The sequence below is a fragment of the Melanostigma gelatinosum genome (assembly GCF_949748355.1).
Source record: "Melanostigma gelatinosum genome assembly, chromosome: 15".
In the NCBI taxonomy this organism is placed as follows: Eukaryota; Metazoa; Chordata; class Actinopteri; order Perciformes; family Zoarcidae; genus Melanostigma; species Melanostigma gelatinosum.
The window spans coordinates 5,122,851-5,138,086 of record NC_136648.1 but is presented as its reverse complement, the minus strand read 5'-3'; the positions used below and the strand labels follow the sequence as shown (position 1 = coordinate 5,138,086).

At 44.1% G+C, this 15,236-nt stretch overlaps 3 protein-coding genes across 3 annotated transcripts; 1 reads left to right on the top strand and 2 right to left on the bottom strand.

Annotated features, from left to right (window-relative positions):
* Positions 1-495: 495 nt before the first annotated feature.
* Positions 496-6,998, bottom strand: dhx30 (DEAH (Asp-Glu-Ala-His) box helicase 30; the record flags this gene model as incomplete). The annotated part of the gene is made up of 19 exons (XM_079284325.1): positions 496-1,132; positions 1,467-1,606; positions 1,695-1,798; positions 2,066-2,223; positions 2,359-2,518; positions 2,639-2,832; positions 2,917-2,998; positions 3,103-3,309; positions 3,422-3,597; positions 3,680-3,784; positions 3,975-4,053; positions 4,150-4,533; positions 4,674-5,150; positions 5,474-5,626; positions 5,720-5,869; positions 5,957-6,226; positions 6,315-6,425; positions 6,511-6,647; positions 6,830-6,998. 19 exons carry the CDS (start codon positions 6,996-6,998, stop codon positions 873-875), a joined length of 3,516 nt encoding a protein of 1,171 aa, XP_079140451.1. The 3' UTR covers positions 496-872.
* A 1,104-nt stretch (positions 6,999-8,102) lies between these two features.
* On the top strand, positions 8,103-10,211 carry LOC306789757 (chymotrypsin-like elastase family member 3B; the record flags this gene model as incomplete). Its single annotated transcript, XM_079285829.1, has 7 exons — positions 8,103-8,142; positions 8,234-8,405; positions 8,541-8,666; positions 9,483-9,619; positions 9,731-9,873; positions 9,955-10,107; positions 10,194-10,211. 7 exons carry the CDS (start codon positions 8,103-8,105, stop codon positions 10,209-10,211), a joined length of 789 nt encoding a protein of 262 aa, XP_079141955.1.
* A 358-nt stretch (positions 10,212-10,569) lies between these two features.
* On the bottom strand, positions 10,570-14,304 carry wrnip1 (WRN helicase interacting protein 1). Its single transcript, XM_079285000.1, has 7 exons — positions 13,643-14,304; positions 12,902-13,096; positions 12,357-12,595; positions 11,988-12,208; positions 11,480-11,635; positions 11,101-11,180; positions 10,570-11,009 (listed from the first exon to the last, which is right to left on the bottom strand). Exons 1-7 carry the CDS (start codon positions 14,240-14,242, stop codon positions 10,734-10,736), a joined length of 1,767 nt encoding a protein of 588 aa, XP_079141126.1. The 5' UTR covers positions 14,243-14,304; the 3' UTR covers positions 10,570-10,733.
* Positions 14,305-15,236: the final 932 nt, after the last annotated feature.

Sequence of the window (15,236 nt, the reverse complement as noted above, 5' to 3'; positions counted from 1 at the left end):
TAACAAGTACTGTAGCCAGTTTCTGAAATAGGGGGAGGGGGATCCCTGAAAGCCTCAATTGTAAAATTGAACTTGCAGTTGTCCCTAAAATGTCTTCTGAAAATGTACTAATGCCCAGTGTTCATTATCAAACTGCAGAAGCTGCCAGCCAGAACCGCAACATGCGCGAAGCGAGCCTGTCTTCACGTCTGTGAGTGAATCTAATTGGTAATTTATTACTAACTAATTGTAAATGATTTATAGACATTTTGTGATCACGTGAGAGAAATGCATTGCAGTGATTGAGCTTAGTGTAATAAATGGGGAAGTCTCAGAGAAGGTCCACTAGGAGTGTGTGGTGCTGTTTGTATCTACAGAGACTCGGCCTGTATTCTCTTTTCTTCTTCTGCTGTGTTCGGGACGTTTCGGTAAACACAAGTTCTTTTCTCATCAGCTGCAGCTCAATAATTCATTCAAACAATAAAAGAGATCCGATCATTTTTCTCATGTTGGTATTTTAATATTTATTGCAATAAATACGACATCATTTACTGCATGCAGTCTGTTTTAATGACCTTTAGCCAATGATCTGGGAGTTCTGGGTAAAATTAAACTTCTGCTTTTCAGAAAGCAAATACAAATACAGTAAACCACAGTCCAAAATCCAAACTGATGGATTGCCACACACCATACAGGAGTTCGTGATTTACCTTAACAGTAACTATAGCAGACAACAGTCCACTCTGGGTTTCTGCTCTTCAACTCAAGTTCTTCCTTTAAAGAAAACAACATATAAATGGGACAACATATAAAATGGGACACCATCAACCTCTTTGGTTCGTCTGTACCAGCCAGCAGATCCGACGTACTCGGGTACAAGGTGCTCAGCGCCATCAATCCACCTCGCTGTCACTGTCGTGGCTCTGAGCCGAAGAGTCAGAGTCTGTATTGTTGAGCAGCTCCACGAGTAAGGCGATGAGCTTTCCGTCTTGAGAGGAGTTGGTGATTGCGTTGCTGGGATTGTTGAGGTTGCGGTACAGCATGGTCTGAATGGAAGTGCGTAGCTCCCACAGCAGCTCCCAGGTCTTAGTTGACAACTCGCAGCGCACCAGAGAGCGTCCAGGGAATGACACTTCCACTCGGTCTCCCTTCACTGGGACATGAGAGAGAGTTATTCATGAAGAGACGAGCATTTACTGTGAATCTAAGAGGCTGATAACATGCAAAGGGTCCAGAGTGTAGGATTCAGGGGGAACCATTAGCGGCACTATGGCAATACTAATAAGCGTCTGACATGTTGAAAAATGATTTTTTAAATTGACAAACATTATGCGTGTCATTCATTTCTGAATTGGATCAAGAAATGATTTGTCTCGCTACCGTTGACTTTCTTTTCCTGAAATAGGGTCCAATGGTGGTCTACCGGAAGGGGCCGGACTTTGCCTCTCCATTAAAGCTCCTTCAACAGACAGCAGTACGTGTCCTACCTGTCTCTGTGATATCACAGTCTGTGAGCAGCAGCAGGGCGAGTGGATGGACTGCAGAAGAGTCTCTGATGAAAACGTTCCCTTTGGACTGGATAGCGCTGAAAAAGGTCAACCAGCGACTCGGGAGCTCTTCCTTTCCCCTACAAAACAAAAGACGACAATAAGTTAAACACGCAGAACGAACGTCACAGCAAACTGCTGTAGTTGAATTTTGGAGCGTTTTCAGACCTGTTGACTGAGGCGGTGTGAAGCACCACCGGCCCATTGTGTGTGCGGTAACACATGCTGTTGGGGCGAAAGCGTCCTCCTTTGGTCACAAGTCCTTTCTTCGCCTGAGGTAAAAAAAAAAAAAAAAGGAAGTTGTTTTTCATCCATGTAATGCATAATGTTTGCTTTGACCCCGGCAGGTGCAAGAAGGTTTTAGAAAGACAACCGCAGCAAAAACTGGATCAATTTATAAACAACTTCAGCACAGAAACAGACAATTGAAGACAAACCTTCATCCTTACAGTAAGAGCTCATGTTTAAATCTCACAATGTTGGTTTCAACCTTTGATGGAGCAGAGCAGAAGAACAGACTGGTCTGTTGCCACACGCACCTGAATGAGGTTGGGATAGAGTCCGGCCAGCAGCACAGCTTTAAGCAGCTCGTCCTGGTTGCTGTGCTCGTTGTAGAGAGAATTGGAACGCTGGCACTCGCTGGCACGAGTCACCAGCTCGGCTTCATTCAGGTTGTCGCTGAACTGAGAGATGAGACCTGCAGCACGACGGCACAAGAACAGAAACCGTTTTGTGAAAAGTAAAAAAAAAAAAATTTAAACCCAGGTAAGAAGAAGTGATTTAAGATGCAGACAATGTACGACGGAAATGACCGTGTGCGCTTCAAACTAACCATTGATGAATCGAAGGCTGAACCTGGATAAAGAGTGTTTGTACAGATACTCATCCCGGTCCTCTCGGTCCCCCCCATGCTGAAGTCTCCTCCAGCCCAGCACAGCGCGAATAAACACCAAATAGTCGCTGTAGCTGGAGCGGCTCAGATTCCCTTTCACCTGGACAAACAGAACCCAGACGACTGAATGGTACCGAACTCTGATTTATTACACTTTGTGCCGTTTTCCCAAAGTCAGATCTGTTCTTTTAAAACCATGCTGGGTGTTAAATCATCTCACCTTGTTGACGAGGGCTCTGTTCTGGAGGCTGTTGTGGAAAGGGTCTCTGGTCAGACAGGCCGCCACAGACAGCATGGGCAGAACACATCTGAACATGGCACTGAGGACCAGCACTTTGCCCAGACGAGGGTCACACGACATGCAGGAGACACGCTCTCCTAAAGGAGTCAGGGTTTCCGTCTTGTCCAAGACTCCTACAGAGAAAACAGACATGTAAATTTAGACACGCGCACACACACGGTTTAACATCTCACCATGCGATCCAGGACATCACTCACCAATGTCTTGTAGATTTCGGACAGCCTCGCTCACAGCTTCTCGCTCTGGACTGTCCAACACTTGGGATAAGAAATCGACAGCCTCCACACACACACACACATAAATTACATCTTTCAATAAGTCATTAAAACACAAAATAACAGATTTAAACAAATACATAAAAGCCATTGTTGTCGTTTCAGTACCTTGCAGTTAGGACTGTGGATTTTGGCTTGCACGACTAAACTCTCCAGCGGCGTGCGCAGGATCTCGGGGATGGGGAAGGGGGTCATGGACTCCAGCTGCTGACGAGGGAACAGGTGGTAGGACTGTCCCGGCTGGCATCGCCCTGCTCTCCCCTTTCTTTGAGTGACATTAGAATGAGATATCCAAACTGTGTCCAGACAGGAGACCTGGCAAAAACAAAAAAATATAAATAATTATTATTATTATAAAAGATTATTCCCTCAGAGCTTAGTTTTTGCAGATGTTGAAACGGTTTACATTGAAACGTTCGATACTGACCTTAGTCCGTGGGTCATAATTGTGTTCTTTGTGAGTTCCTGCATCCACCACGTGGACAATGTCATCTATGGTGATGGAGGTCTCTGCAATGTTAGTGGCGAGGACGATCTTCCTCCGGCCCGCTTGGGGGCGCTGGAACACCGCCTGCTGGTCCGACACTGATAAACTGGAATGCACTAAAAGAAAACGGTGTAGATAAATCTCTACACTTGGGAGGACACAAGACCAGTCTTTGTGCATCTGTCGGCGCTCTCTTACGTGGTATGATCATCTGAGAGCCGGAGGAAAAGTGTGGCATCCCCTCCAGTTTCTCTTGAACAGCCTTGATGTCCTGCCATCCAGGGAGGAAACACAACACCGCACCTGAAGCATGAAGGGATTTCAAGTTAGGGTCAAAACGGGCTTCTTATATGCGACAGTCACACTTGGAGTTAACAAGCGTATAGATCCCTTGCTGTTGTGTTTAGTTACTGCTTGTCTCTCAACATGTTAAGCGACATATTTAGATCCCTCTTTTCAGAATGAGTCAGAAAAAGATGAGTCTGTTGGTTACCTGGCTCTCCACATCTGTCAATATGCTCGATTACATCAGCTACTAAATCCGTATCTGGCGTGAGGTCTTCTCTTCCTCCCTTAAAACGATAAAATACAAACTCATGAGAACACAAGACAAGAGAAAATTAACTTTACCGACTAAAGTGGAGACACTTTACAGACTCCAGTCTCACCCGCTTGTCTGTCTCCACTCTCTTTTGTGCTGGCAGCGGGCGTCCCATCTCACTCAGCACGTCCTCCAGGTATTTCTCCTTCACCGGGTGCATGAATCCGGGCACTTTAACAATTGGGCAGCCCCCAAAGTACTCGGACAGTCTCTGCTTGTCCCCGGTGGCGCTCATAAGCACCACTCGTAGGTCGGGGTTCTCCTTTAGGCTGGAGCGCAGCAGGGCCAGCAGCAGGTCCGTGTTGACGTCCCTCTCGTGGACCTCGTCCACCACCACGTGGCTGATTCCCTTCAGGGACGGGTTGGACTGCAGCTTCCTCAGCAGGACGCCCACGGTGAGGAAGAGCAAGGCTCCTCCGCTGCGCTCTGGTGGTCGGCTCTCGAGTCTCACCTACGCAACAGGAAAGTATTACTCCTTTAAAAACTGATTCATTCACTAATGTGAATAACCTTAATGGTTTAAGAAAGGAAGGAACAAGCTCTACTAGTTGAACTGCTAAAGCTGATTGGAAACTATAAACTTGTCTCTACCTGATATCCCACAGAGGATTTCAGAGCTGGACCCATCTCATGAGCAACACGTTGGGCCACGGACACGGCGCTGATCCGGCGAGGCTGGGTCACCACGACGTTGCACGTGGCCCCCTTGCCACCTCTCACAGACTCCTCCAGCAGGAAGCGAGGGATCCGGGTCGTCTTCCCACATCCCGTCTCACCGGCGATCACAACCACCCTGGACGACTGCACCTCGGAGATCACGCGCTGACGGTGGGCATCGACCGGGAGCTCCACACTCAGCCCGGGGCTCACCCTCTCCCACTCCTCCTGCAGGTGGGCGCTGAGTTGCTGAGCCTCGTGTTCGGACAGATGTCTGTACCGCCGGCCTGTGATGGCGTCCGTCAGGTTCTCCTCTTCCTCCTCATCCTCCTCCTCCTCCTGGTTGACCGCCTGCTGTCCTCTGGCCTCTTCTTCCTCCCAAAGCTGCTGTACCTCTGTTGCCACTGGGTACTTTGACAAAAAGATGAGGAGTTATTTTTTTACATAGCATTCATACATCACGGCCAAAAGGCATGTGAACCCTCAACCATTACAAAACATGGGCATAGCTTCTATAGCAGGCTTTTGGAACCTGGCTCCAAGGAATTGAGCCACAAGAGCATTAGGTGCTGATGCTGGAGGACATTTAAAGGTTGCAATCTGTTATCTCTGTTTTAAAGTATAGGCTACTGGGCTATTACCCTTTAAAGCACCGGACTCCCTTTTGTCCATGTAGTGTCGATACACGCATGATAAGAAAATACCCGTCTTTCTCCCGTGAGGTGAAGACTGACCTGTGCGAGGTACTCTCTCATGTGCTCCTCCAGGTATTCTGGGACTTCCACGGGGAGGGGGCGTCTCTCTCGCTCTCCCGCCTCCCTCACCTTCTGTCGGTGGTACTTGGCGTGAGTCAGCGGGTTGTTGTCTTTATCCAGCAGCTCCAGCTCCTGGAACCCGGGTGACACGATGCAACGTCTTTAACACGGCTCTAAACACGTAGGTGAAGGTATAGTCGTTTCCCCCAAAAAAATAGTCCTCACCTTCAGTTTCATGCAAGCCAGAGCTGCAGCCGTCCTCTCTGCCAGCACTCTGTTTCTCGCCGTGGCGGAGAACGTCATCTCCTCTGGCCAGTGCAGCGTCAGGTCACACTTCTTCAGCTTTCCTCCTGTTATTTTGAACTGAATTATCTCCTGTTAGAGGACAGAGAATGACAGACGGCTTAGAATACACGAGTTAAGAGCTTCGCTTTCATTGTGCAATGGACGGGAGCTACCAACCCTGATTCTGTTGGATGACGTGGCCACCTGGATGACCCTGGTGAGGAGCGATTTAGGTTGTGGAAACAGGGAAAGCGCTTCAGAGATGGTGGGGGGGTCTTCGTTGGGGGGAAGCTGTTGTTCCGGGTCATCTGCTTTCGCGTCAGGCACAAGGACATTTTGTGTCCACGACTCTTCCTCGTTATCATACAGTTGTGATTGTAGCCCTCCACTTACCCTGCCAGCTCCCTTCTTTGGGAGCTGATTATTTTGACCAATGACACCCATTTCCTGTGCACAAAGAGAGGGGAAGGGGTCAAATACCACTACAGGCTGGTAAGACAACATGGAAATGTGTGTCTCCTTGTTACGGTCGTACTCTGAGCTTGAAACAAGCTGCAGCTGCAGCAAATCGCTCTGCATCGATCTTCTTGGAGGCGAAACCTTCCTCTTCGATCTTGCAGGGCCACAGCAGAGTGACAGTAGCTTTCTACAGACACAAAAGTCACAGTACAAAGCTTAAATATGTGAACCATTAGCTGAACGTGTCGTCCATCTCATAATGCTGTTCTGACCTTAACACCAGCACTGTCCGTGCAGCTGTACTGGATGAGCTGGGACAGGTCGTTGACTCCCAGTGACCGGGAGATCGTGTTATTCAAGAGACCTTTGGGATCTGGAAACTCCTTCAGGAGGTTTGGGCTCAAGTTATCTAACCAGGTAAAAAAACACACACAGTGAGGTTAACGGTATCTTATATCCACTTTAAACTCAGGTTAACTGGAAGGACAAGACACAGAAACATGAGCATTAACGTGGTGTTTATACACGATGGCTGTCCTTGAGGTTCATCTCTGCTGCGAGGTGTTAGCTAACCGCTAACTCTGCGCTCACCTCGTTTGGTCAGTAAATACGGTGTCCCGCTTTCCTCAAAGCTTCGCGCTTTTGTGCTGTACCATCTCTCTCTGCTCCAGTTGGACGTAGTTTGGCCTCCTGTATGAACACGTTTGGAAACATTATACAACGCTCTGAGTCGCACGAGTAAAACACCGGGTAGCGCCATCTTTAAACTACAATTCGTACTTCTGCATTCGTACTTCTGCGGCTGCGCGCGGAAGAAGATACCGGCGATCACAGCGACACCCTATGGTGAGGAGGGGGAATTGTTTTAGTTATATATTCATCTTCTCATGGGTGTACCAAGAAAGCACGACAAAAAGTAATCCCTTTAATTCAAACTGGTTTCAACAGCATTTAATTAACAGTTTAATTAATTTACATATGGATTTCCCCTTCATTTACGCAATAATATGGAATATTTGTCCAGTTCCTTAATTGTCAAGTTATGCTTCTTTAAGCTGTAATTTATTCATTAAGTTCTCGAAAGAAAAAGAAAACACCTTAAAAACGGAAACCCGTATTGCCAAGTTAAAGTATTCGGGTCCATGACTTATTGTTTAATTTTACACATTCATTTGACATATCTGACAAATCCCCCAATTGTTGATTTACGGCTTCATTGACTCTTTATTCATATATTTATTAGGTTCTCAGGGAATAACCCAAACCCCTTAAACACTTTAGTTCTTGATTAGCAAGTTAAGTAGATTTTAAAGGTATTTGTCAGTCTTATCATTCTTTTACGCTGAATTAATATTTTTTTACGAAGGGCAAAAAACAAACTTAAATTGTCTTCATTGACCTTTGAGATTGAGAGATCTTGTAAACAGCAAAACCAAATTCCTTTAACCGTCATTACAAAACCCACTTAAGTTGCACATTTATATATTTCTTAAATTAGTGCTGTTATAATAGATAGCATAGTTTAACCTGCCTAAAAACCCAGACACGTAGAAACTATTATTTTTTATTATTTTGGGCCCTGTGTAAGAATAAAACACAAACTCTATTTTGGTAAAATAATCTTAAAATGTGGCGGTGCCACCAGCTTTGGATCAAGCTTTCAATTTGTGTATTGCTTTGTATTATTGGGACGTCCCAGTCTGCACAACTAAACAGTGTAATTTCCAGCTGTTATCTGACTACACAACGGTTTAGTCACCTGGAAATGTTGAGGAAAACTCCCAGGTTGAGTCTGGTGTCATCTGGACTGCAGCCCATAAATAGCTCTGCATGATAAAAACCAGTTAGTCTGGACGAATAAGAGATGGAAGTAATACTTGTCCTCCTCGTGGTTGTTACAGCTGGTGAGTTCACATTGAACACATTCATTTACTGTTAGGAATAAATGCATGGTGTGAATACGAAGTAATCTCACTGTGTCTCCCTGTGTTAAAGTGTCTGGGTGTGGTGAACCCAGCTACCAGCCCAGCACCAGCCGGGTGGTGAACGGGGAAGAGGCCCGTCCCTACAGCTGGCCATGGCAGGTTTCTCTGGAGTCGTTCTTCCCCACATGTGGAGGAACGCTTATTGCTCCTAACTGGGTCTTGACTGCTGCACACTGCATCACGTGAGGAAACGTTTAGTTGTGTCATTTACATCTCTGATAAATAGTTTTTTTCAAATTTAAAAAGGCGTTTCATCAACCAGGTATTTACTTAAAAAAATGTTTACTTTAAAAAACTTTAAATATTTTCCGATCCAGATTCCACACCTACAGGGTTGTTCTTGCTGAGCACGACATGAACAAGGAGGAGGGACCTGAACAGTTCATTATGGTGGAAAAAATGTTCATCCATCCCAAATGGAACGACAACTGTGTGTCTTGTGGGTAAGTCATCATCATCACTTCTCAACATAAACACTCCAGTGCTCCAGATCTGTAGTGAATTATTAAGAAACACAGTAAACATCAGTAGGAAACTTACCCTGAGACGGTTTGGTGAACAGCAGCTGAGTAAATAGAAGTTTTCTGTAACTCTTTATATTGAGGTCCTTGTGATAAGCCTCAGTCAAAAGGTAACAAAAGATGCTTATTAACATTATTATATGTTATAAGACTATATGGCAACATGAAGACAGTAATTGTTGGATTATAAGACATTTATAAGTACTCCAGAAACTTAAAAATGTTAATAAAAGCATTTAAAGTTCCTTATAATTGTTTGTAAAAACATATTCATTGACTGTAAATAACTTACTTGTTATGTTAAAATTTTACTACGCTTTTTTGTTGTTTTATTAAGATTGATAAATACTACATTATGTATTTATTAAAAGTCACCTATATACTTTTTGCAGCTATAGAACAATGCCTCATTGGGGTTTAATAAATCATTTATTATGCACTTATTAATAGTTAGATAAGCTTTTTACTTATGAATATCTTATCTAACAGACATGTTTATGATGTTATTATTAACCTCTACAGTCTTATTAACGCCGTATCATTTTAATAAGTATCTAAGGGTCTTATTACCTGTTAACTACTGCTTATAACAAGAAGCTTAATACAAAGTGTTACCAAGTTTTCTAAATGAATTCGCCTTCACCTTTAGGAAAAACAAGAACTCTACAGTTAAAAAGACCCCGAGTAATGAAAACGTACCGACATGTTTAATTATTTGTGTTTCATCCTGTTATGTAGGAATGACATCGCCCTGCTTAAACTGGAGACAAACGCTGTCATCAATGACAAAGTTCAGCCGGCCTGCCTGCCTCAGCACGGTGCTGCTCTCGCCCACAACCAGCCCTGTTATGTCACAGGCTGGGGTCGGCTCCACTGTAAGGCCTGAAGTCTGCTAACCCCCAGCTCATGTGGAGTGCACTATACCGTGTAAATCTAATTTATTTTTACTCAAATGTTCAGCTGGTAACATGCCACTTTCTCTGTAGCTGGTGGTCCTCGGGCGACTACACTGCAGCAGGCCCTGCTTCCTGTGGTGGCTCACACTACCTGCAGTCAGAGTGACTGGTGGGGCAGCTCGGCAAAGACAACCATGGTCTGTGCAGGAGGAGAGAGCAAGTCAGCATGCCACGTGAGGAACAACCACGCAAGCTGTGTGAGAAACAAACGACACCATGTTCAGTTTACTCAAATATCTGCTGTGATCTTCCAGGGCGACTCCGGAGGCCCTCTGAACTGCGAGGGCAGCGACGGTAAGTGGTATGTGGAAGGTGTGACTAGTTTTGTGGACGGACGGGGCTGTAACACCCCTCAGAGGCCCACAGTCTTCACCCGAGTGGCCACTTTCATTCCCTGGATCAGTGAGGTGAGGGAAGCCACGTGAATGGCAACTACATGATAAATATATGCAGTTTGTAAAATGTACAAACTTAAACGTGTTCTATTTTTCAGACCATGGCCGAAAACTGAAGTTTCCATAACCACAGAAGTGACCGGACAATAAACTGTATAACCTCATTTAATGTTATATCTGTCTTGTATTTCATCAAAAATATTTACAGATTAAAATAAATATAGCATTCATTGCATAAAAAAATATTTTAATCAGTGTTTAACAATAGGATAAAGACAAACCAACATATACGTATTTAACATTGTAAATATTAGATTATGTATACTAGAAATACAAAGACTGCATAAATGTACTGCATTTTATGTATTTAAACAGGTTAAGGTCTTTATTATGAACACATTTAGAACTAAATTAACTGTAACTATATCCTTTATAATATATTCAAAAACAACAGAAAAGTCAAATTGAAGAGAAATTTGAATAAATGAAGAATTATTTTACCTTTTGCAAATAATCAGTCAATGAAAAGACCAAACCCTATATTTGAATAAGGATTAGCTTGAAAAGAAAACAATGTTTTCATTCAGCAGCCTTGTGTTTTTTTTAACAGTTTATAATAAGTTGTGTGCGTCAGATCCTCATGACGGTGTCCAGGTGAAGAAGTCGATGCCCTGCAGCTCTTCAGGTAGGTACTGTTGCTCGACGGGGTTGCTGAAGCCTGGGTTGTATTTGTAGCCTTTAGCGTAGCCCAGCTGTTTCATCAGCCTGGTGGGGGCGTTGCGAAGGTGCAGGGGGACAGAAGGCAGAGGGCCTTTGTGGTTCCTCAAACAGGCTTTCACATTAGCATAGGCCTTGTAGATATCCACAGACTTAGGTGCTCGTGCCAGATAGACTGCACACTGAGCCAGAATCACCTGTTGAGCAGTAACAGAGGTGAAAACACTGGTATACAACTATTATAAGACTGACTGAGTATCAGGTTGACATGACTCAGGTAGAGCCTACCTCACATTCAGGCATCCCGATGAAGTGACAGGCTTGAAAGGCCGACACAGCCTGAGGAAGAGCGGCGGGGTCCGCCATTCCTGAGAGAGACGTGGGGGAAAGAGACGGAGGACGTCCAGTCAGACTGCATTAAAATATACATTCTCTCGCTCACAACCTTCTCTTTCTTATTTCTACATTACAAAACAAAATACAATACATACAAAAACAACAACAAACTAAATAATATGAGAATTGGATTTCCCTGCATATTAGAAACAGTCATAACAAGCACAATAAAATATGCATAATAAATAACAAAACATACACCCGACAGGCAACTACTGTCTAACAGAAGTTGCCGGTATAGTAAAGTGGTGTAACGAATGGTCTCGCGTACCCACGTCCTCGCTGGCGAAGCGGACCAGTCGGCGAGCCACATAGAGCGGATCCTCGCCGCCCTCCAGCATGCGGCCCAGCCAGTACAGAGACGCGTTCTCATTGGAGCCCCTCATAGACTTATGCAACGCAGAGATACAGTTGTAATGCTCTTCACCTTTGAGTGACACACACGCGCACACACACACACACACACACACACACACACACACATCAGTACATGTGAAGACACATCACCCTACAGGTGGAAGGAAGAGAGTAGGATGGGAAAGTGTCAATGATTTTAAGGGCAGAATCTACAGTGTACTGTAGATTCTGTAACTGAGAAACATTCAATAAACATTTATTTTATAAACTAGTTACGGCTTTTTCATTTAATTTTTTTCAAGTACTATGTGCTGGACAGAAGAACATGTAGAAGACGGACAAATAGAGAGCTTGGCGTTGGAAACGTGACTTGGTGGTATTTAAATACATGAAATGAATAAAGTAAGGACATCTGGGCTTACCAGCTTTGTCATAGAGAATATGAGACCTCTGCAGACCTTCCTTCACATGGTCCTCCTTCACCAGTATTTCCTCAGAACCACCTCGTTCTGATTGGTCGGGCCGGGCCGAGCTCACCCGAGCCTGAACAGCCAGCTGCAGACCATTGAGTCCTGCTCTCGCGTCACCATCACAAAGGTAGGCGATGGTGTCCAGAGCTTTTTGTTCAATGAAAATCTTTGGCCTCAAAAAACAATATTTTACAGACATATAAACAGTTTGTCAGATATACTGTATCAGTGTCAATACTTTCTTTGACCCCAATTGAACCCAATAAGTCAGAAACAGAAGAAGACAACAGGCAAAGCATTTTGAGTTGTCTGGTGACTTACTCGTGTCCGTCTGATTGGTCTCGTTGCTTCGGATTTGCTGGATCTTGTTCCAGGACTCGGATCCCCAGCCTGACCACGGCCCTGTCCAGGATCAGGCCCATTGCCTCCACAGAGAGCTTCTCCAGAACCAGCACCCGGCACCTGCTCAGCAGGGCAGCATTCACCTGGAAGGACGGATTTTCTGTGGTCGCCCCGATCAGAGTCACCGTCCCGCATTCCACGTGAGGAAGAAAGGTGTCCTGCAGATACAGGCACGTAATGAGAGAGGGGAAGGGAGAGACCAAAGCACACATGGGAGGGGGCAGTTAAGGCTGTAGACAGTACTTTTTATCTGAGCCAGGCTAACCATTTCCCCTTGCTTCCAGTCTTTATGCTAAGCTAGGCTAACCATCTCCTGGTTGTAGCTTCATATTTGACTGACTGACATGAGAGTGGTATCAACCTTCAAGTCTTTCTTTAACCTGTTTGACACGAACACTGGCTGGATTTCTGAAGTTGCAGATCAAACACAGATCAGAGCACATCTGTCTGGCTCAACACTCCACCTGTTGGGATTTGTTGAAGCGGTGAATTTCATCTATGAACATGATGGTCTTCCTCTTGCACAGTCGGAGCTCGTTGTGCGCCTGCTTGATCACCTCTCGGACGTCACTGGTGGACGCGCTGGTGGCAGACAGAGTGACGAATCGAGCTGTGCCTTTCTTTTTACTGGTGCTAGAGAGTATATGAGCCAGAGTGGTCTGAAAGACAAGTAATATGATTAAAACACATGGACTGGGTACATTATTAGTGCCTATATGGCAGCTTGTATCTCCAGTTTTTAAGCAATTTATTATAATTTTCCAGGTCATATAATGCAACGTGCTTTGAGGGCCGTATAAATCTCATCTTCACTATAAACCTTGTTACAAGCTCCAAAAATAACATATTTAGGATGTCACCATGGGCTATAATTAAATGACACCTGCTGTGTGATGGACACCTACTTTTTGACATTTTATAGATTGAAAGAATAATCTATTGATGATCATTTTTTTTTAAATCGACAGGGAAAATAATCTACCTTGCAAGCAATTTACATTTGTCATTTCATAGACAAAGTTATTCATTAAATCAGCAGATTAACAATTTGTAGTTACAGTCCTTAATGTTACAGACCAATGCTGCAGTGCAGATACGTTGTGTCTAACAGTTAAAACTATTAAAACAACAACATTTGCATACTGTTTTACAATAAAATAAGACAGAAGGAGATGAATTTAGGATATAGATGGATGCTTCACCACCTTGCCACACCCCGGTGGTCCCCAGAGGATCAGAGATGGTATTTCTTGGGAGTCTAGAAGAGACCGGAGGAGTGTTTGCTGACCCACAACTTTATTTTGCCCAAAGTATTCCTCCAGTGTGTTTGGTCTCAGCAGCTCCGCCAGAGGCTTGTTTCCCGTCAGCAGCGTGAGTGGCGATACATCAGGTGATGCCTTCAGGGTCTGTCCGTTTAATCCAGAACTTTGGTTCTCGAGATCCTCTGCACCTTCCGGTGCCGGTTCTGCCTCGCTCGACAAATTACGTTTAACTCCCTTGTTGACTGCGGTGACAGCTGGTTGTTTACTCGAACCGTTCCGTTCACTTGGACCTGAAACGTTACTCTTGTTGTTGGTCTGAAACAGAGAAAACACCGAAGACGACGGAGCACCAGCCATGGAGGAGGAGGAGGTGCTGTTGACACCGGGAGGTTCAGCCGTTAAACTGATGCGAGACTTCTTTAACGGAGGTTCGCTGTCGGTCCCGCTTTTCAGCAGACACGCATCGAGGTGTCCGTTAATTGTGGCACACGTGAAGTCTTTTAAACATACGGGGCAATGCACCGCGTCCATCTCGGTCGCCATGTAGAATTCCCGCGAAATTTTTGACCCCCATAAACCAGTGGACCAATTATGTTAGTAGTCGACTTCCTGTCTGTTGTTCGCTGTCTGTGTGCATTCACAGGCTCACGAGACGGTCCGAAATCAGACTACTTCCTGTCTAGTTTATGTTTTAGTGACAAAACGCGAGGTTACATAAAGATGGACATTGTGAAAGTTGAGTTGGTTTGTTTTTGTTTAACCCTTTATGATAGTAAGTCTGGTTTACATTACAAATTGCACGTGAATGTAACAGTTTTTGTAATCGGGACACGGGAAGTATGTATTTTCCTACAGTTTAAAGTACTGAACGCAGCACGTGTCTGTGGTTACTGTGATTGTGCCATAGTTACTTACAGATATATTTTACTATAAAACATGTGATCGTCTTATAAAATATGGTGCATCTTTGCAAATTAAAGTACTTTATAGTACGTAAAGTAGACACAATTAGCTCAACGTCAACCAGTTACTGTTAACAATAAAATGCTGCTTAATTAATGCAATGTATATTTAAGGATATAATATATATGGGCCTTTCCACATAAAGAGTGCTTTTACTCTTGATACTGTAGTAGATTTTGAAGATATAACTTCTGAGATTTTTCCGGACTTTTATTGTATTTTTACACTGTTACATTACCTCTTTTACTAAAGCAAAGCTTTTGAGTATTTCTTTCACCCTTGCCTACAGACTGCATATATTAGACTGTATTGCAACAATGTATTATCTCATAGAGGACCTCCGAGTTGTTGACATGTGTTTGGCTGATAAAGACAGAAACTCTATTTAAATTAAAAGCATGAAGTGGATAAATAATCACTTTAAAGCACTTAAAAGTGTGCATGTGCTCTCTCACTATGAGTTATCAATTAAACATACGTGCTTATAAAACACTATCTTCATGAATGAAAAATGAAAGCACTGAATAATCCCTTCAATTAACATACAATAATATTAGGCCAGTTATATTATTTA